The sequence below is a fragment of the Leuciscus leuciscus genome, assembly GCF_965113295.1.
Source record: "Leuciscus leuciscus genome assembly, chromosome: 2".
NCBI lineage: Eukaryota > Metazoa > Chordata > Actinopteri > Cypriniformes > Leuciscidae > Leuciscus > Leuciscus leuciscus.
In genome coordinates, this window is record NC_138726.1 from 9,824,511 (window position 1) to 9,846,973 (window position 22,463).

General features: G+C 41.9%; 1 protein-coding gene and 1 long non-coding RNA gene across 3 annotated transcripts in view; both read right to left on the minus strand.

Moving 5' to 3' along the window:
• Positions 1-22,463, minus strand: part of tyms (thymidylate synthetase) — a 40,614-nt gene that overhangs the window by 6,717 nt on the left and 11,434 nt on the right. For both annotated transcript variants that reach the window (XM_082161732.1, XM_082161731.1), the window contains exons 2-3: positions 17,582-17,655; positions 17,291-17,465 (exon numbers count right to left, since the gene is read on the minus strand). In XM_082161732.1, coding sequence (XP_082017858.1) covers positions 17,291-17,465; positions 17,582-17,655 — 249 coding nt within the window. The remainder of the gene's footprint in view (positions 1-17,290; positions 17,466-17,581; positions 17,656-22,463) is intronic.
• Positions 10,607-16,137, minus strand: LOC309492738. Its single transcript, XR_014203680.1, has 2 exons — positions 16,009-16,137; positions 10,607-15,301 (listed from the first exon to the last, which is right to left on the minus strand). It is a non-coding gene; the product is annotated as an uncharacterized lncRNA (long non-coding RNA).

The following is a 22,463-nucleotide window of genomic DNA, read 5'->3' on the forward strand; positions in this document are numbered from 1 at the left end:
GACAGTCAGTTTGACAAGAGTTTACAGTTTGACAAAAGCACAATGTTGTGTTTTACACAAATATAAGTAGGCTAAACACTTTTTGCAGTTTTAATGATGTCCTGTATGAAAATGACGGGGTATGTTTTTATGTTTCCACTGTTCGATCGCGCCTGTGCCTCTCTCTCTCTGACACACACACACACACACGCATTGAAATCTTGACATCGCAGCCTGTTCATTTTGCTGCGTTCACACCAAACGCGAATAGAACGTCAAATTCGTGTCTATCGCGTCTAGTTCGATGCTTGAACAGTTTGAATCCATTCGCTCGTCCAAAGCGAATAGGACGCGCCGCGTGCGTGTAATGATAAAGTGAACGTTTGAAGCGATATAGACGCGCGTTCAGAGCTAAGGCGGGGCTACAGATTAGATGTCCCTATAAGAACCCGCATATGCGCGTATGTAACAGTTAGTTCCGTATTACATTAATTAATGTGCACGCGAGTTTTATTTATTTTTATACCGTGTATTCTCTGTGTAAATCCATGCACCGAACGTACGTTCAGTACGAATACGTACCGTTCCACCCCTAATGGGTATCGGATCATAGGTATCGGATCTTTTTTTTTCTCCCCTCCGATATCCGATCTAGCGTTTTGGGCCAGTATCGGCACCATACCGATGCCGTGGATCGGATCGGGACATCCCTACCACCTACTGGCTGTTTCAATCTCACATTAAGGCTGCATTTACACTGCAGGTCTTTATGCCCAATTCCGATTTGCTGACTATATCCGATTTTTTTGACGACCCGCTTACATCATCTTTTAAAAGTGACCCGTATCCGATATTTGCATTTACACTATACACTGCCAAAACAACCAAATGTAGACGTTCTGACCTGGAAAATGAAGTAAAACAGCTCTATGCAATGGATGCAGAAGCAGACAAAATTATTATAGTGATGCGCGGATCGCGGTTATATCCGCGGGGGCTCTGCGGATAATCCGCGGATCGGGCGGGTCAAGTAGGCTAATAAAAATAACATTCTGATTAATTTCGGGTGGGTCGCGGGTGGATAGATAAATCATTATTAACGAAAATATTAACTACATTCTCTAAAATATGAGCATGTTCCATTCCAGTTTAAGTTTCCAGGGAGTAAAAGCCTGTTTATGCCATTAAGAAAATGTAATTCTGTCAAATAAATTTTGTTTTAAAGAAATGTTCATCATTGTAGCCTATTAGATGCGCGCCTCGACTCCGCTGTTGAAGGTGATGATCATCCATTTATCCTCACGCGTAACAACACATACAAATAATAACTTGACCATCGGGTGCGGATACTTAAATCAGAGAAAATTATTGGTGCAGGTGAGTGGCAGGTGGATGATTTGTTTTTGGCTGCAGATTCGGGTGAAGTTGGAGCTCATCCGCGCATCTCTAATTATGCAGTGTTTTGCTTTCCGCACTATTTTCAAAGGTCAGAAAAACATTGCTCTCGTAAGGTGTAGAAAAAATTACTCCACTGTGTTGAGCCTTCGACCTCCATCGCGCCTATAATAAGTCATGTGTTCTCAGTTGGTGGTGTCCACCTGAGTTGACGTCACTTTTTTAATGACGTACGACTCGCATTTACTGGGGAATATCCGATTTGTCTGCTTACATGGCAGGGCTCCAGACTAACTTTTCCACTGGTTGCACTGGTGCTAACCAACTTTCTCAGTTGGTCGCACCAGCATATGATTTGGTCGCACCTTTTTTTTCCTTTTTTTTTTTGCTACATGCCATGGGATTAATCAATGCTGATGAAGAGTGGTCTTAATCTACCCTAGTTTTGCACTGATGTAAAAAGACTGACAGTGACAAGACCTCATGTTAGCGTTAGTTAGAATTTTTTTTTAATCTTTTAACTCTAAAAAAAAAACTATTAAAAAAACATGTAGCCTATGTTCTTTAATGTTTGATTATAATTTTACTGTCTTCACATAGGGATTGGAATTGATAAGATTTTATCAATATCAGTGCCACTGACGATTCTGCTTATCGATCTGATTCTTTAAAGATTCTCTTATCGATTCTTGATAGCACTGTGTGGAAAAATGTAGTCATATGCTTTTCAAAAAAACATGTGGTTTTATTTATTTTAAAGCTTAAAACTGTATTTATGTAATTTATGTATAGAACCTTATTGTAAAGTGTTACTGATTAGTTATACACCGATTCAGACGTCTCCTGAGTTCACTGTTGGAAAGATCAGTTGTTTTAACCATTCATTAAAATGAATCGGTTCAAAAGAGTCATTAGTTCGCGAATTGGACGTGTCATGCGCGTTGTGTGATTCTCCCAGCAGTTAGGACATGGACATCCAAGATTTCTGTCAACACAGAAAACATTTCATCACTGGATAGTTTTTTTCGTTTAATTAAAGTGTTGTTTTATGTCAGCTGAATGTCCGGAACGCTTTTCAGGGAAGATAAGGAAACTTATTTAGCACAATTCACACCCAGCGGTAATTCAAAAAAAAAAAATCTCCGAATGCTCCACATGAAACTTTGGTCTTCCGACCTTTTACCACCGTGTCGATTTATTTTGATTAATATGTGCGAGGGAGATAGAGCAAGACAGCGCTTAGTTTGGAGACGGTGAATAACTATAACAAGAATTCATTTGCAAAAACAGAAAACTTCATTTTCATATATCATGTTTTTTTTTTTTTATTGTGGCAAAAGCAGATAACTCCACATTTCATTTTTCAGAGTTAAACAAAGCCAAGTAATTGCTATGATACATAAAACACTTGGTTAATCTTTGTAACGTTAATCTTCTCAGCTGACATAGACACCTGTCAAACTTTGTTGTTGTGATTAACGTCCACGCAATATAGAGAGCTTTTCCCCCACTAACGTGTTGTTTTAGCAAGATTCCGTGAAAAGGTTTCAGCTTTTTTTTTTTTTTTTTTTTACGCCCCGAAGAAGATATCACTGGTTCATCAAGTTCGCTGAAATCCATCCTCGATCACTTTTAGTCAGCTTTGACGAAACTCCTCTCAGCTAGCGCGTCTTTTCAAAGTGACAAGCAGCAAGCAGCCTTGTCACCTGACCTGAATACTGCGCACTGATTCACTAAAACAGACTTTTCGGGGCTTGTCGTTTCTGCTGTAAAACATGATCTCACTTGACAGTGGAAAATACCAGCTTTTGTGACAAAGGGTTCAGTCAATCTTGTCAGGCGTCTATTTCAGCGTAGAAAAGTTATGTGAGGATGTGGAGTGTGTCAAAATAAAGGTACCGTATATCGATATTTTATGTGCGGTATCGATGCTTCGTATCGTTAGACGTTTGATCGATGCATCGACCCATATCGATGTATTGTTACACCCCTACTATTCGTTAATATCTTCATAGATAGATTATTGCCCTTGATGTGAACTGGCCTTTACTCTCTTAACCCCTCCTCTCTGAGAGCCTACTCTGCTCTGATTGGTCAGATGGCCCAGTCTGTTTTGATTGGTCTACTGCTTACAGCACATGTTGGAAACAAGCAGCAACCTTCCCGGTCTCTCTCTTGAATCACGGAAGTGACTTAAACTGTCATTCATCAACTGGCCGCTAGAGACAGGCTCCAAAAGAGAGTTAATTCCATATACCCCGCATGTTAAGAATTATTATTATTATTAATTTTTTTACAGCCTGGTAGGGGTGTGAGATATTGACAAATGATTATATTTCAATATTTTCGGGGATTTTCTGTAACGATTATAAGTCGATATTTTGTTGAGTGTGTTTATTGTGTTGGTACTTTGACAGGTTTAGGACTGTCGTGGACAGCCGAATCCTAAAGTTTTTGATATTCTTCATACTCTGTGTGGTGGTCAGTTCACAGCAGTGACAGAAATAATTGATTTTTACCTAATATGGGCATTTTTACCTTTATAAAAAGCCATTTTTTAAACCTAATTAAATGCATGCATCATCTTTTGTGTCAATTTCATCAATTTAATCAAATTAAATTATAAAAATAAGACACAATAGGGCTGTTACCAATCAAATGAAATCAGTATCAACAAATTCATCTTTGCAATATTTAATATTGATATTTAAAACAAGAAAATATACTTTAAGGCCCCATTTACACTGCAGGGTTCAAGTGACCCAATTCCGATTTTTTCGCATTTGTGCGAGTGCATGGTCATGTAGCCTACTACTCAGTTAAATTCACGCATGAATTTTCCTGCATTAAACTTGTTTTACCGCCCGCCATAGTGAATTTTTGATCAGTGAGTAATGTAGATGAACTGCTGCGCTTGTGACAGGACATGTTTATAACTGAAAGAACGAGCAGAGAGAGAGAGAGAGAGACGGACGCGCGCGCTCTCTCTCTCTTCGGAGCCAGGCGAAAGTGTAAATAAGACTTTGGCGGGACAAAAATTCACTATGGCGGGCGCTAAAACAAGTTCAATGCAGGAAAATTCATGCGGGGCGTAAAAAAAAAGAAAAAAAAGCTGAAACCTTTTCACGGAATCTTGCTAAAACAGCACGTTAGTGGTGAGGGAAAAGCTCTCTATATTGCGTGTACGTTAATCACAACAACAAAGTTTGACAGGTGTCTATGTCAGCTGAGAAGATTAACGTTACAAAGATTAACCAAGCGTTTTATTATGTATCATAGCAATTACTTGGCTTTGTTTAACTCTGAAAAATGAAATGTGGAGTTATCTGCTTTTGCCACAATATATAAAAAAACATGATATATGAAAATGAAGTTCCCTTATCGAGTCGGTCTCTCGACATTACGTATGGGGAAATCCATTTTCCTCGAATTATGAAGTCTGATTTGAATAACTCTTTTGCTTGCAAATAGCCAATGGCGACCCCCGCCCTCACCTGATTGGCTGACAACTCCCAATATAGGTGACGGCGGGCGCCAAAACCCTCAGAATCTTTTTTCTTCACTCGAGTCTGGTTTACCGTTGATATACGCATTAGAGCGGAATATAGTAAGGAGTTTTCCCCTCTCGCGTTCCGGTGGATTATTTCATCATGTCTCTTTGCCGCATGTGTGGTGGACCCATCGAATTCCCAGACGCGCACGAGCAGTGCGTCCAATGCCTGGGTCGGGCCCACGCGGAGGCGGCATTCGGAGGATCGGGATGTCGTGCCTGTGAGGAGCTTCCCATCAAGATCCTTCGTGCAAGGCTGGCCGTTACACGTAACGACGGCCCTGTATCTCCTGCCTCTCCCCAGTCTGCCGCCCTCGAGCCGCGGACCGGGAGACAGCAGAGAACTCCATCTATGGACTCTGTCGAGGCGCTGACGTCGGCCCTACACCCACGCCATCCTCACGTGGCAGAGCCCTTAACTTACACTGAGGCCAGTTACCGCCCTCCTAAAGAAGCGCGGGAAATGGTCTCGTTTGGATACGACAGTGACGACGCCATGTCTACCAGTGCCTCCGACCCGGGAGCGTGGTCCGAGTCCCCGTCTGAAGGCGCCCCCGCCTCTTTGGATGCGGAGCTTATGGCCATTCTCACCGAGGCTGTGGCGGATATGGAGCTGGAGTGGACAGCTCCCAAGGAGCTGCCGTCTAAGAGATGGATGGACGGTTCCTTCCTCGGCGCGGGCCGTCAGGCTGAAGCCCCGAGGAGACCCGCGCCCTTTTTCTCGGAGGTCCACGAGGAGCTCACCAGGTCATGGCGCTCCCCTTACTCAGCCCGAGCCCATGCACAAGGTACCCAGCTGCTCACGACAGTAGAAGGGGCGGAGAAATTGGGATACACGCGATTGCCTCCCGTCGAGGATGCCATCGCGGCCCATCTGGCGTCTTCTCCCGGCTGGAGGACCGCCCAACTGCCTTCTAGGCCATGTCGAGCTACTGCCCACATCGCTGAGAAAGCATACACTTCAGCTGGACATGCAGCATCTGCCCTCCACACGATGGCAATCCTGCAGGTTTTCCAAACACGACTCCTAGGGTCCCTGGATGAGGGAAACCCGGACCCGGAGTTGCTCAGAAAACTGCGCACAGCGGCGGATCTCGCTCTGGCGGCGTCTAAGAAGGTCGCCCAGGGAATCAGCCGCAATATGGGCAGTCTTGTGGCCCTGCATCGCCATCTGTGGCTGACGCTGTCAGGGATGCGCGATGCTGATAAGAGGCAGTTCCTGGACGCGCCGGTGAGCCCTACGGGTCTTTTCGGTGTTGCGGTGGAGTCGCTGTCTGACAAGTACGCCGAGACCGTCAAGCAATCTAAGATGATGCCTCATCTCCTGCCGAAACGGTCTCAAGCCCCCCCTGCAGCGAGGTCCAGGTCTTCGTCAGCGCAGCGCCCGGCGGGACACACCAGGCGCGCTTCCCCGAGCGCGGCAGAGCGTCGCGAGCCGGAGCCTCCCATCCGCCAGAGGCAGTTCAGGAAGCCCCGCTTTGGTGCGAAGCCGGCCTCTAGCAGCCAAGGGCGCCCGGCGGGCAAGAAAGAACAGCGTTCCTGATGTGCGTGTCGGGGGGAAGAGAGCGCGGGACGTGTTCGTCGGACCCGCTGCGAAGAGGGCGTGTTCCCGCCCAGAGTTCGACGTGAATGTGTTGATGTTGAAACCGCTGTGTTCTGTTTCAATAAACAAAGTGCATTACATGTCTCAGCAAAAGAGCTTTCTTCCTCCCTACACTATTACCCGCGTCATAAGCGAAACCTCTCCCCCGGGGGACGTTTCGCAGAGCGGAAGCTCGGGGAAACCCGAGGAGGTGGCTATCTATGTCCCCGTGCGAAAAGCCGCGGACGAGTCACCTGTCATTCATGTAGCGGTCAGTGCTTCCCCGGTGGCTGGCGCTCAGCCCCCGCCGCAGCATGCATTAAAGCCCCCCTTATCGAGCCACCTGAGCGCGTGGTCGACGCTCCCGACGGCATCATATTGGGTGTTAAACACAATAAAACGCAGCTATACACTTCAATTCGCTCGCAGACCACCCCGCTTCGGCGGTGTGATTATGACAGAGGTGTCAGAACAGAGCGCCCCGCTACTTCGGGCAGAAATCTCCTCTCTCCTGGCCAAACAAGCAGTAGAGATAGTACCCGAAGAGCGGAGAAATTCCGGTTTCTACAGCCGTTATTTTCTAGTACCGAAGAAGGACGGAGGCATGCGCCCCATCTTAGATCTGAGATTATTGAACAAAGCGCTTGCGAAACGCGCGTTCAAAATGATAACTGTGAAGCAGATCCTCGCGCACATTCAGCCCGACGATTACTTCATTGCAGTGGATCTGAAGGATGCATACTTCCACATTCAGATAGCCCCGCATCACAGACGCTTCCTCCGTTTTGCATTCGAAGGTGTGGCATACCAGTTCAAAGTATTGCCGTTCGGGCTGGCTCTGGCCCCCCGTGTATTTACAATGTGCATGAATACAGCGCTTGCTCCCCTGAAGCTCAGTGGAATGTGCATTCTGAACTATCTCGACGACTGGTTAGTCATCGCGCGGTCGGAGTGTGTTCTCGAGGAACACAAACGCAGACTCCTCACCCACCTGACAGGTTTGGGACTGTCTGTGAACATACAGAAGAGCGCGCTTCAACCGTGCCAGTCTATCACATTCCTCGGTATGGTGCTGGACTCGCGCGCTATGATCGCGAAGCTGTCAGAACCGAGAATCCAGTCGATTCACAATACATTAGCCCTATTCGTTCAAGGCAGAGCCATCCCCTTAAAAACGTTTCAGAGGCTACTCGGCCTGATGGCAGCTGCAGCCTCCGTCTGCAGACTGGGCTTGTTGCACATGAGACCGCTTCAACACTGGTTACAGAGCCGAGTGCAGCCGCGGGCGTGGAGAGCGGGAACGGAACGCCTTATTATAACGCGTTCATGTCTGGAGACTCTAGCGCCCTGGTTCGATTCGACCATGTTCGAGCAGGGGGCTGCTTTGGGCAGACGCGTAGTGGTCACTACGGATGCGTCACTGTCAGGCTGGGGAGCCCTCTGCGATGGCAGACCGGCATTCGGTACGTGGACGGGACCAGACGCGCTGGCATATAAACTGCTTGGAGATGGAAGCGGTCCATCTAGCGCTGCGGAGTTTCCTCCCGTTTGTGAAAGACCGTCATGTTCTCATCAGAACGGACAGCACGGCGGTGGTGGCGTACATCAATCGCCAGGGAGGTTTGCGTTCGCGATCCCTGCAGGGTCTAGCGAGACGGCTGCTATTATGGACGGACAGAGTACTCCTGTCGATTCGAGCAGTGCACGTGCCGGGCAGTTTGAATTGCGGCGCGGACATGCTGTCCAGGAATGGCATCGTGCACGGGGAGTGGAGGCTTCACCCGCAGACAATAAACATGATCTGGAATCTGTTTGGCAAAGCGGAGATCGACCTCTTTGCATCGCAGGAGAACGCTCACTGCCCGCTGTACTTTGCTTTGACAACAGCCCCTCTGGAGGGAGACGCACTGTCGAGCCGCTGGCCGAAGGGACGGAAGTATGCTTTTCCTCCGATCAAGTTAATGCCGCTGGTGCTGCAAAAGATCAGAGAGGAGAGATGTGCGTTGATTTTGGTAGCGCCCAAATGGCCCAACCAGCCGTGGTTCCCGGAGCTGGTGAACATGTCGCGGTTTCCCCCGTGGCGGATACCACCGAGAAGAGACCTCCTATCTCAGGCGAAGGGCACCATATGGCACCCCAACCCGGAGCTATGGGACCTGCATGTGTGGCAGGTCAGCGCGGAGTATCACAGCGAGTGCTGCAGACAATAGCCGAGGCTAGAGCCCCTTCGACGAGGCGCTTATACGCTCTGAAGTGGAAAGTGTTTGCTAACTGGTGTGTTGACAAAAAGGAGGACCCCAAGAATTGCGATATTTCCATTATTCTGACCTTCCTACAGGAACGTCTGGATGTTGGTAGCTCGCCATCTACACTGAAAGTCTACGTGGCCGCTATTGCCGTTTTTCGTGATGTGCTGGATGGCCATTCAGTGGGGAAACATCCTTTGATAACGAGTTTTCTCCGGGGAGCTAGGCGGCTTAATCCCCCCCGCCTTCGTCAGATGCCGGTCTGGGACCTGTCGTTAGTACTTAGTGCACTGTCCGACCCACCTTTTGAACCAGCTGAGTCTAGCGACATTAAAGTGCTCTCATTCAAGACGGCGCTACTGCTCGCGCTAGCCTGCGGGAAACGGGTGGGAGACTTGCATGCCCTGTCAGTAAACAGCGCATGTATGCAGTTTGGACCGGACGATTGCATGGTCAGACTTTTACCCAAGCGCGGCTATTCGCCTAAAGTGCTCTCAACGCCGTTCAGAGCGCAGGCGTACAATTCGAGCATTTTGCCCCGATGAGGACGGTGATTCAGTGTCTCAGAAGTGCGCTTTGTGCCCCGTGCGTGCCCTGCGTGCTTATGTGAACAGAACTAGTCAGTTTCGAACTTCAGAGCAGCTCTTCGTCTGCTACGCGGGTGCCAAGAAAGGCGACGCGCTGTCGAAACAGAGGCTATCACACTGGATAGTGGAGGCTGTGCGACTGGCTTATGCTTCCCGGGGAGCCGCTTGCCCTATAGGGGTGCACGCCCACTCCACGAGGAGTTTGGCGTCATCGTGGGCATGGACGAAAGGCATGTCAATTCAGGACATTTGTTTTGCTGCAGGCTGGTCCTCTCGCAACACGTTTGCAAGATTCTATAACTTGGATATTCCTTCCTTCGCACCACATGTACTGTCAGTGCAGGGAGAGGGAGCTGAGCTGTCATTGGACTAGACACGACACGCCCCGTCTGGCGCGCGCTCTAGCCATGGTTTCGACAAGGTTGTGTAGGCAGTGCGAGTTATTGGCAATAGCTGCATTATGTTCACTATATCTATGTGTCACCTTATTATGCCCGCATTCATAAGCCGGCAGTATATTCCTAAGCACCAATCACATTGCTGCAATCCCCCATTCACTTCAGTTCAGCGTTGCTTAACTAGGTGAGCGGGGCTACGTTGGTGCGGACGCCGACTTGGCTCTGTGCCAATAGGTGTTTCAACCAGGTCCGGTGCCTGAACCTGAGCTGTTGTGAGGTAGGGATTAGTGCTTGTGCTCTACTTGGGCTCGTTGCGAGCTGGGCCGAGCTTTTTCCCACACGGCGGGGGTTTTATTGTTCCCCATACGTAATGTCGAGAGACCGACTCGATAAGGGAACGTCTCTGGTTACTCACGTAACCGTAGTTCCCTGAGAGGAGGGAACGAGACATTACGTAACCTGCCGTGTGGAAAAACTTCCAGTCTCCTTACTCTCGTTCAGCTGAGATTCTGAGGGTTTTGGCGCCCGCCGTCACCTATATTGGGAGTTGTCAGCCAATCAGGTGAGGGCGGGGGTCGCCATTGGCTATTTGCAAGCAAAAGAGTTATTCAAATCAGACTTCATAATTCGAGGAAAATGGATTTCCCCATACGTAATGTCTCGTTCCCTCCTCTCAGGGAACTACGGTTACGTGAGTAACCAGAGACGTTTTCTGTTTTTGCAGATGAATTCTTGTTATAGAGTTCATTTGCAAAAACAGATAACTCCATTCTTGTTAATTTTCATATATCGAGGGCTTGGAGCCAGATACGCCTAATATGTCCATAGAAGACTTGGAAATGTTTGGTGCCAAAAAGGCGTATCTGACGTTTTTGCCATTTTCTTTTTTTTTTTATGTTTTAGAACATGTTCATTGTGTTAATATGTCTTAAGTTTATTACTTAAATACTCATTCATGTAAGTATGCCGGTGGTTACAATATTTGTGGTTTAAGGTTGTTAATACAGGTGATTGAAGTGTGGTCAAAATTTTGTTTTGTCTCTCCTGTAAAGTTTGTCAAAAGCCACTTACGCCCCTCTGGCTCCAAGCCCTCGATATCATGTTTGTTTTTTTAAACTTGTAACAAACAACTTGTAAATGTCCCAATTGGGAGAGGGTGTGCAATTTTCAAAGAGTTTAATTAAACTTTCATGTTATATATTTTTGCATGTATTAGTGTGAGTTAATAAACGTAACTGTGATTGTGTACACTTGGCACATAATATCTAAATATCGATTAATCAATCGATATAGCTAGGCCTGTCGCGATTGTCAATAAATCAATTAATTGCACGATAAAAAAAATGAGCTTGATAATTTTTCCGGCCGCGATAATTCCATTTGCATGCTTGTTTGTTTTCCTCGTCTCTCTCTCTCTCTACCAAAGAGACTGGATGCCCACTCTCGGTTCCTTAGCGTATAGGAGGAGTGAACCCTCTTGTCAGTTGCATGGTCTTTGTGTGGGGAGGCGGCGCCGCGGCGCTTGTCAGTCACATGGTCTTTGTATGGGAAAGCGCCGGCGGGACTGCTTGCGGCGACTGCCGGGAGAGAGAGAGAAGCTAGTTGTAAGTTGGAGGAAAAAAAAAAAGAAAAAGATGGAATTGGTTTCAAAGCCAAACGCGACAGCGAGCCCGATCTCATGAAAATGCGTATCTATACCACGAATGTTATTTCTCGTGCCATTTATACGCCAAAAATAGTTTTTGCGTGTATATGATACGCACTTTATGGCGTGTACGCACTCCTCACCCCTAATCCTAACCAAGTATTTTCAGTGCGTAGCATACACGCAATAAAGTGCGTGTTACAGTAAGTTACACAATCACTCGGGCGTTTAGTCGACAAAGTAACAGCAGGACAGTGCAAAATGGTGTGATATGGCCTGTTGAGGCTTTTTTTTATTTGTTTACAAAGGTTTACCGGCAGTTTTGCCTGTTATGGAATGTATCACTATTTATGTCTGAGCCTAATGTTTAATATTTTTTGAAGTGCAATTTTGTTTACAACCATTTTATTTATTGTTTTTGGTATTTATTCAAGTGAATTTTTTTGTTAACAGACACTGAGAGTCCATTGCTTTTATTGTTTTTGGTTGTTTTGTTCATTTTTTGTGGATATTTAAAATGTTTTCCGTTTTCAATGTTTAATATTTTTAAGAAATAAAAGTTTATAGATCTTTGAAAAGGTGTAGCCTACCTGCATTATTATGCCATTATCATTATATTAGATGAAAATGGTCTCGAACGACAATATTATCGTTTATCGCAATAATTTCTTGGACAATTTATCGTCCAGCAAAATTTGTTATCGTGACAGGCCTAGATATAGCCCTGAATCGAATCGAAATCGTAGAATTTGAGGTATCGGCAAATATCGTATCGCTGGCTGGGAGAATCGATATCGTATCGTATCGTGATTAACTGTCTGATTTACACCCCAAACGAATAGCAGCGTTTAGACCACAGCTAAAACGATAACGGCACAGAGAACCGATATTGTTGAAATCACTTTCAGAACGATTTTATCAAGCTGATGAACGATAAAAACATTGACAGCCAATCAGAATCCATCCTGCTGTAACAAGCTTGAGCTTTTAAAGCAGCAGACAAGCACGTGTTTAGAATAAACAGAACGATATCGTCTGCTGGTGTGGACTCTAATATAGTTCTTGTTATAGTTATTTTATAGTTATCATTCTTGGTGAGAATATGCCTTAAGAATTAGGGCTGTAACGAAGCGGTGATGTAATCGATTATGTAAATTAGTCGATTTGCGTGGAATGTGACGCTGTATGTCCATCCCTAATAATGACGACGAGATGAGTGTAAGTATTTGAACAATTATGGTGATTTTTTTATACAGCTCTAGACTATGGTTGTCAGTCCCATAATTTGGGTCTAATATGGCTGCGTTCACACAGCATTCAGTTTTAAACGAGCTTCAGTGACTGCGAGGCTACGAGACTACGAAATGTACTCTCTGCAACATACTCAAGCAGCAACTTTAATCTCCTGAATGAACAAAACATTTCAAGATTCACACTTGTAAGTAGAGCTGCACGATTAATCCTTAAAAGACCAAGACCTCGATTCAAACACCCACGCGATCTTATGCCTAAATGACGATGATTCTGCTATGTATTTTTACACCTGTTTCACATCGCAAGCTTCAGCGGAGCATGAACAGCGCATATTTTGTCGCTGCCCATGTTAATGAATGAGAGTGTCGGCCGTCACGCTTCCGATGTTATCATATTTATAGATATAGTTTTTTCCTAGGGTATGTTGCAACACACTTATTGTGTTTCTATATTTTTATTTGTTCAAAATAAAGAATAAAGACAAAAGAGACAAGACAAAGACTTTAGGGCCTTTGGTTAATCTTTTGCCTTCAGCTTATGTTTGCTTTTGCAGCGAGCTAAACAAAGGCTTAGTAAAAGTCGTAGACAGTTTTCAGGGTCAAACTTTCTTTACTGAAGCCCAATTTGTGAAACTGTAACACAAATGAACAATGATATATATATAAAAAAAATCTCTTACAATGTTACATGCAGTTCACATAAATCAAAACAATATTTAAGGTGTAGTGGTCGACCGATATATCGCCAAGGCCGATATTTGGCAATTTTAAAATATCGGCAATTAAAAGTCCTGCTTCCAACACATCCAATCAGAAAAACGTATCGGCCGATGTGTTGGAAGCGGGACTTTTATTTTGACGGCGATCCAGACTTTTGTGACAGGCGGTGCGCTGAGAACACCAGTGCCTGATCACACAGCACTCACTCCCATTCTCCATCTTCATTAGTTTACGATCTGTGTCAGTCATATCTAATACTTTGTTAGACAGAACTGGTAAACAAAAAGTAAATGGTATGCGAAAAAGTAAAGTGTTGCTTTTATATTATTTGTTACAGAAAAGGCAAACAATTAGGCTAAAATACTTTCTCATTTACTGTCAACATTCAGCAAATGCGCATCTACATCATTTAAACAAATCTCTGAATATCTAATACACATTTAATTTCGCAAACCTTGCAGATTTAATGGAATCCAGCTGTGATATCTTGTGAAGTGTGTATTTGTAACGTGTTACTGCGAGTGACGGTCGGTCCATACGAAGTGAGTGAATGCAAACAGAAGATCAGCTTTACAGGAGATGCGATTGATTTTTTGATTTTTTTTTATATGCTGTGCTATATCCAGTAGGGTGGTCCTTATCAAGTCCAATTTTTTTTTTTTTGCAAAATGTTAGTGTCTTAACCTCTTAAACTGTTCGTTTTAACTTCAAAATTAGAAATATGCAAAAATTGACAAAAAAATTATATTTAGAGGTAGCTCAATCATGTGGAAGATTGCCTATGTTAAGCTGTGTGGCGTTATTGTGATATGCAAGTAATATTAAAAGTTGCTGCAAATGAACTACATTTTATTGAAATCAGAGCAACACTGACATGACAACAATGACAACAATCTCAAAAAAAGCACAACATTTTCAACAATCCCTCATTTCTGATGCTCAGCAGCCAGTGTTGACTTTTTGCAGTCTGGATAGATCCGTCGGTGATCTTCCACCACATGAAGGAGAAACTGCAATTGTTCTTCAGAGTGTGTGAGATAGCCATTGTATTCTTGAATCAGAGCCACTCCTCTCTCGGCGTGATCATTGACTACTTTCATAGCATGTATGGTTGCCTGTGCCTCCTGATAATCTGCTTGATTCGGCCAAAATTCCGGGTCAATTTCAAGGAACGTAATGTAATTTTTTAAACCAAAAAAATTTGCTCTAAACCCAAACAATAACCAAGGTCATCAATAGAAATATGTATTGATTCCACCAGGAAAGGTAAATCTGCTAAACCGGGTCATGGATGGATTAATTTGGATTTAGTTTCTACAATAAGTAAACTGAGATATGTATCTAAAATACATATTTAGGAATATATGGTGCATTAGATGCTTTTATGGAGATTTTTGGGGGAATTTTACTGGCCAGGTACAATACCAATTCAAATTATCCGTTTTTACGAAAATCATCAAAATCTCAGAAAGTTTAAAGCTATTGAGCTACCAGTAATTATTAGGTTACTGCCATAAAAATTGGCATGCTGTATTTTCTTATATAAAGGAACAATTTAAAGGGTTAAGAGCATGACAATTGGAAACTTTAAAAATAAGGACCACCCTAATATCCAGTTGCCCACTGTGTCATATTCTTATTCATATATTTTTAAACAATTACTTTATTTGTGAAAAATACTGTAATAGGATTGCAGATTCAAGAAGTTGCCATCTAAAGTACAGGCATGTTTACTTTAAAGATTTGTTTTCTAATTTATTTAAAATGTATAAAATATTGATTAAAATAAATATAAAGTATATAATAAAAATATCGGCTTTATATCGGCCATCCTGCTCTCTAAGATATCGGCCTCGGCCATCAAAAAACCAATATCGGTCGACCACTTTTAAGATGCACATAAATCACCCTTACATAACTTAGAAGATAGCTGTGTTAAAGGAACACTCCACCGTTTTTTGAAATAGGGCTTATTCACCTTCTTTCCTACATTTAGATAGGTGGGCAAATGCATTTTTGTCTCAGTGCATGCATTGTTTTAGTTTGACAGGGTTGGCGCTAGCTTAGCTTAGCATAATGAATGGAATCCTTTGTTGCCAGCTAGCATGTCCTGAGTAAAAGTGATAAAAAAACAAAAAAAAAACACCTAATTACTTCTTGTGGCCTGCGTATTCACAACGAGTACAAATAGCGATGCAGATTAACACTAGGCGATTTCCTATGCAGATTTTGACTTGGGACTATATTAGGGGGAAGCACAGGCGAAGCACTGCTACTGGGGCGCAGAGATATCACGCCCAAGTAGAAGTGCTTCGCCTGTGCTTCCCCCTAATATAGTCCTTAATATATAAGTCAATATCTGCCTAGGAAATCGCCTAGTGTTAATCTGCATCGCTATTTGTACTTGTTGTGAATACGCAGGCCACAAGAAGTAATTTAGGTGGGTTTTTTTTTATATCACTTTTATTCAGGACATGCTAGCTGGCAACAAAGGATTCCATTCATTATGCTAAGCCAAGCTCACGCCGACCCTGTCAAACTAAAACAATGCATGCACTGAGACAAAAATGCATTTGCCCACCTATCTAAATGTGGGAAAGAAGGTGAATAAGCCCTATTTCAAAAAACGGTGGAGTGTTCCTTTAAGAAGAACAATCAAGCATCACAATTATGAGCCTCGGCTACATTTAAAGGTCCCATGACATGGATTATTTTATAATGTTTCCTGTGGTGCCCTTATAATGTTAGTATGTTTTTAAGATAATTTTTTTAAATAATTTAGAAATAAAAGGCATTTTTCATGGATGAGCTCTAAAATCCAAAATGGCTGATATATTATTAAAGGCGACGTACTACTTAAAGTGACCACAAAGTGTCAGTATTGACAAAGTAAACTATAACTAAGGCCAGGATAGTTAACCTCTGAAAGTCCGATCATCACTCTGCAACATTCAGATTTGCAGTTTGCGCAGCCGCTGATCAGGGGCCTCATTTATAACCGTTGCGTACGCACAAAACAGGCCCTGAAAGAGGCGTACGCCACTTCCGACGCATAAGTTGTGATTTATAAAAACAAACGACGGGAAAATTTGCGCACCTGCATCCACCTCATGCGTGCAAACATTTTGGAGACGGAGCAGTTTGGCGACACCGATGGTGAGCTGAGTGACTGACGGCAGATGAAGGAAAACCACTTTAAATCTTTATTATGAGTCCTAATCATAAATACAGTGTATGTTCACAATAACAGTTTACATAAATAAAATAATGATTTAAACTGTGCTTTAGGCTACATCTGATATACACATTTATATTAAATATGCCATTCTCATTAATGGAGTTAAGCACTTAAATGACATGAAATCATTACCAAGAAGTTACAACATTTTTATATTATAATAACTATAAATATTTGTAGTGGATGCAATGCTTTTGAACACTTTTCCTGTGGCATGCTGTGTTTTAATGTTTTAACTACAGCGAGGATTGCTTAGCGCATGATATGGTCTGAGGAAATATTTTCATGCAAATAATGATCAATAAAACGGCGCAATTTTGCTCACACCCAAAAAGGGGCAACTTTGACAAGAAATAATAAATTATCTGGGGGGTATTTTGCGCTAAAATTTCACAGACACATTCTGGAGACATCATAGATTTATAATACATCTTGTGAAAAGGGGCATAATATGTCACCTTTAAAGTGTATTTTGACCTTAGATGCATGTAAACATATTGTAGGAGACTACAAAACAAAATTAGGAAACTACAAAATAGCATAATAGGGGCACTTTAAAATATAGTTTACAGTTAAAATGTTAATAATTCAGAACACATTGTTGCTATATGTAAACGGTCTATATATATATATATATACAGAGAGAGAGAGAGAGAGAGTGTGTGTGTGTGTGTGTGTGTGTGTGTGTGTGTGTTACCAGTGTGCATGTCATTGTATTCAGCTCCAAAGTGCCTCCACTGAAAGCCATACACTGGGCCCAGGTCTCCTTCCTCACGATTAGTAAAGCCATTTTTATCCAGAAACTCCCTGGAGCCATTAGCATCCCAGATTTTCACACCCTTTTGTGACAGCTCTTTGGCATTTGTTGAACCCTAAGTTGGATGAACAAAAAGCAAGTTAAAAAATGCGAAATGAACAAAAACCAAAGAAAAGAAAAAAAAACTATACAGAAATAAGATACAAAAAGTTTCATAAGTTCAAAAAGTACCTTGATAAACCACAGCAGCTCCTCCAGTATGCCTTTCCAGAAAACCCTTTTGGTCGTCAGCAAAGGAAACTGATCTGCGAGGCACATGATGAAACCAATTTTTGAATTATGATAACATTTCAACAGTAGTTTGACCCTTTAATCCTATAGAGCCTTCTCTCAAATGATATGATGATGATGTCCTGTGCATAAGAATATAATAATAATAATAATAATATTATATATAATATTTCAAGATGAACACTTGTGATGTGAACACCATCACAACACAAGATGGACTGAAGCAACATAGGTTTACTTGATTATCAACATTTTTGGTAAAAATCCTGTTAAAATGTGAGCATCCTATATGGCTCGCAAAATTTCTAAATCGCTGGTAGCCCTTCGGGCAGGCACTCTTCAGATTTTGGTAGCCCGAAATGAATTTTACTAGCCCAGATAAAAAGACAATTTTTAATGTAGAAAATTGGTTAGGAGTCAAAACAATGAATCAAAAACTTTTTCAAAACACATAATATCAACAAATATGCATCTGGTTCTAACTGAACTGAAATGTGTGTGACCAGTATGGAACATGAATCAGTCTGTATCTGTGGCTCAGCCCCCAATGAGGGTATGATAAAAAAAAAAAAGAAAAAAAAAAGTAACACTTTAGTTTAGGGTCTAATGCTCACTATTGCACGATATGTGCATTTTAAGATGTTTTGAAGGCCAAACAAATTGGATAATGTTGTGGGAAAAATTAATCTTTTCTTTTGTTTTTATTTTATGATTTAACAAATGAATGCCATACATTCATTTGTCTGTATTTTGAGTTTATTTTATGATGTTAATACAGCTGCAGGGTGTGTGTGTGTGACTCAGAGGTGAGAAGACTAGGGGGTAAGGGGAGCCACAGGGGTTCCTCTGTGTCTTTTGTTTAGTGGGGGCTGTAAGAGATAGCTTTTGAAAGAGATAACACTATAAAAATGCGGGCCAACCTCTGCTCTGGGTCTCACTCTGTCTGCAGCTGGTCTGTGGGCAGACTGGGAACATTTCTTGCAAGAAATAAATATCTTTTAAGAACAATTTGATCCTGATGTCTCTTATGCCTGATGCTGTTTTGTTAGTTACTTGTTTTTGCCTCTACAAGTTGGTGTCAGAAACGTGGGATCCATGAGGTTTCTTCTGGCCCTGAGAAAGCGGATTGACGGACTGATCACCCTAAAGCACAAAAGGCTTTAGTCTTACCTCGCCGAATTGAGAGAGAAGAGCCAAAACTGCTATCAGGGCCAGGAGGAACCCACTGGATTCAGAAAGAACTCGGAGGCAGTAAAAGCATCTCGGGTAAGAGACAGTTAAAATTATTTTATTTTGTGTGGTGTAATCTGATATGACTGTGAGTGAACGTGAACCATTTTGGCTGAGTTTTGCTTTGGTACGAGCGAGAGGTGATTCAGATAATCACAATTGTTTGGGGAAGAAATTGAAGTAGCTTCGGATCGGTTTTTTCCACACTTAGCTCGTTGGTGGACGGGAGTGCCACAGGTGGACGGGAGTGCCACAGGTGATTCAGATAATCACAGGTGATTCAGATAATCACAATTGCTGATTAGTTAGTTTTACTCAAAATCTCTGTAACCTGAGAAAAATTTTTTTTACAAGTGGATGGAAGAGCCACATCAAATCAGAATTAATAGAGCGCTAGAAAGTGCTTAGGCCTATGGGAAGATTTTGAGTGGAACGTAATTACAGAAACCCGACCGATTTTGGGTGACGAAAAAAGATCGGATCTGTCGAAGACGTTTGACAGATATTGTAAGACACGTGTCGAAGTTGTGAAATCCAGAAGGGAGATTCAGCCAAAATGGAGTCATCTAACAGTAAAGTAGACCATTTTTACACACCGGTTTTCTGTAAAATGGAAAAATTACGGCCAGAAATGCATGCAAGAAATTGGGAAACGGATGATTGTTAAGCAAAGGGGAAGTGAAAATATTTGTACTAACAAACGCACACACGACGCACACACAAACACATACACTGATTTTCTTTCTGCTATCTGCAATGAAGAAACTGCTTGCAAATCTTTTTGTGTGTCTGATGAAACTTTGAGCAAAGCTATGACTGATGATTTGAGCAGTGTTGTAAATGATGAGCGTATGAGATTGGGCAAAAGTACAGGGTTTTTTCTGAAGTGCCAATTTATCCGTTACTAGTCAAAGAGTTGTTGTAACGTTAGTTTGTTCATGAGTGTAAAAATGTGAACAAACAGTGAATTGTTGGATGGAAAAGAAGCAGATAAAAGAGAACAGAGTCGATAGGAGAAGGAACTGGCATGTAGGGAAAAGAGAATGTTTTTCCTGATGGAAAATACAAACAGTGAATTGTTGGATTGAACAGATACAGAGGGAACTGGCATGTAGGGGAAGATAACATTCATATTTATGAACGCCTGATTAAGTAAATGGTATGAAAAGTGAGTTTTAGATAAAAATAAGGCATTGAGTATGATTAACAGGGATTAACATGATATAAAGATAAGGAATGTTTCATTAAGCAGAACGGGAAAAATTCTATATTTTAGAGATAAAATAATTATTGAAATGATGTTTATTTTGACAACCATTGTCTTTTTGAACCTAAAGGGTCCAGCTATGCTGGGAGCATAGCAACAGTGCTAGCTTATTAAGCCGGCTTCCGGATGTTAATATATACCTGATTTGTAATCAGTGTTGTTGATAACACAATTAGATAGATGTAAAGACAGCTATGTCCAAAGATTTTGGAAATCAATAATGTACAAAGTCAGATATTTTGTTGAAATTAAGTCATTGAAAGACAAGGACATTGTCTGTTTTATAAAGGAAATTATGGGTTGGAGATAATTTCCCTAAACAACATGTGACTAAAGTTAATCAGAAACTTTGTGAAACCTGCTTAGAATATTTAGATTTTCCATGTCGCTTATGAAAATTAATGTTCTGCCAATAATAATGATGTGAATGTGCTTTATTGTATTAATGTTATGAAAACAAGAGTATTGAAGAATAGATTGCCATATTTTTGTAACAAGAGTTGAAGGTGCAAGTGGCTAGGATAGCTGTCTGTGTAATTTAGAGACTGAGAACAAGATTTGAGGAATCTTGTGATTTCTGTGAAACAGTATAGATAAGTGGGACTGAATAATGATAATATTAAGTTGAATCTGCATACTAACCATTTGAATAAGCTATCAAACCAGTGTTAATGAAATTAATGACATGCTAAATTTCTTTATACTGTATGAAGAGTAACTGAATAGTCCTGATACAAAAGAGAGCAAATGCTGTAAGCAGCTCTGCTCTGAAGCTCTCAGTTTAAAGAGATTTGCAGATTATGTTTTTGTAAAAGTTTGATTCTGATTGGAAAGATCAACTTTGACTGGCTCCAAACAAAGAAAGTGCCAAACTAACACAAATTTAAAGAAAAGTCTGTGTTAATATGGGTTAGAAAGTAGATCAGTGTTAATATGATGAAGATTGTGATTCGGCTATTGTAATTGAATTTGAAGCTGGGACAGTGAGGGAAAATGCAGAGAACTTATCAGGGGCTCTGTTTGCATTTCATGAATAAGAACACTCTGCTTCAGGGGTGTAAAGTAGGGTGGAGATGTTAGAAAGACCACAGGGATAAGACTGTAGGTAGAATAACAAAGAGTGTTTTATTGCGGTCAGCGGAGTCATTCAGTGACTGTAAAATGCGATGATATAGAGAGACAAATCTAATGAATGATTTATAGTGATAATCATAAAATGTATGACAAAGCAGAGAGCGCAGCCTCAAAAGTTAGTATGAATCATAGAAGCAGGTTGATAAACTCCTAGAGAAAACATTGAAGTCGGGTATTAAATTATGGTAATTGAAAACCTGACAACTAAAATTGAAATGAAATTTTAAACGTTATTAAGAACTAGAATAATTCTTATTATTTTTTTTTAAGATAAAATAAACAGAAGCAGTGTTACAGGATTAACAGTTGCTAAATGTAAAATGTGTAAAAGGCATTTGATTAAACAAAAGCTTGTTGTTGACTATGAAAAGAGCTAACAGCCGATGTTTTGGGTTCAAAAGATAAGATTGTGAATTGGCCAAAACAGGTTTGCTTATCTGAATTTGGTATGTGCTGTGACTGAAACTGCCACAGTTTCAGTGCAACAGAGACTCATTCTGAGTGGAAATTTGTAATGTCTAAATTACAATACATGTAATTTATGGAAAAGATGCCTTAAGATGGTAGATAAAGTCTGAAGTTAAAAGTTTATGAAAATGCAGTGTATCAGTCCTGAGTGCCTCAAGAGTTTCTCTCTCATTCAATGTCAGCTGAAAGCTGTTGTCTAAGCCTGTGTAAAGCACAGTGTTTCAGTTGAAAATCATAGACACAGAGATGTTAAAGGAAATCATTGCCATTCAAAGGGCAATTTGTACTTAAAACGTTTTAAAAGTAAAACTGAAAGACTTTAAAGAAGTCTTTAAAATAATACTGTTTTGAACTTGTTTATTTTAGGACCAGTGACTGTCTCATTTTAGCCTCCACCATAAAACAGGGCTGATGGCTCCGGCTACAGAAGTAACAGTACACTGAATGTACGATTGTGATCTAAATTCACTGAGTATAATCTAAGCAGCTAGGTTGCTGCCTTTAAAATGATTAATGAATTTAAGTGATTAAATACTGCTGTTATTAATCCGTCTCCCTATGTTTAACACTAGTAGGCAGTCCGAATGGCTCTGATGACTCTTGAATGCGCCTTTTCCTAAGCTCCAGAAAACAACAGATTATGTTGAAGAAAACGGTCACAGATTCTGTAATGGGGAAAAGCGGTTACCAGTGTGTACGAGTGATTACTTCAAAGACGGGTAA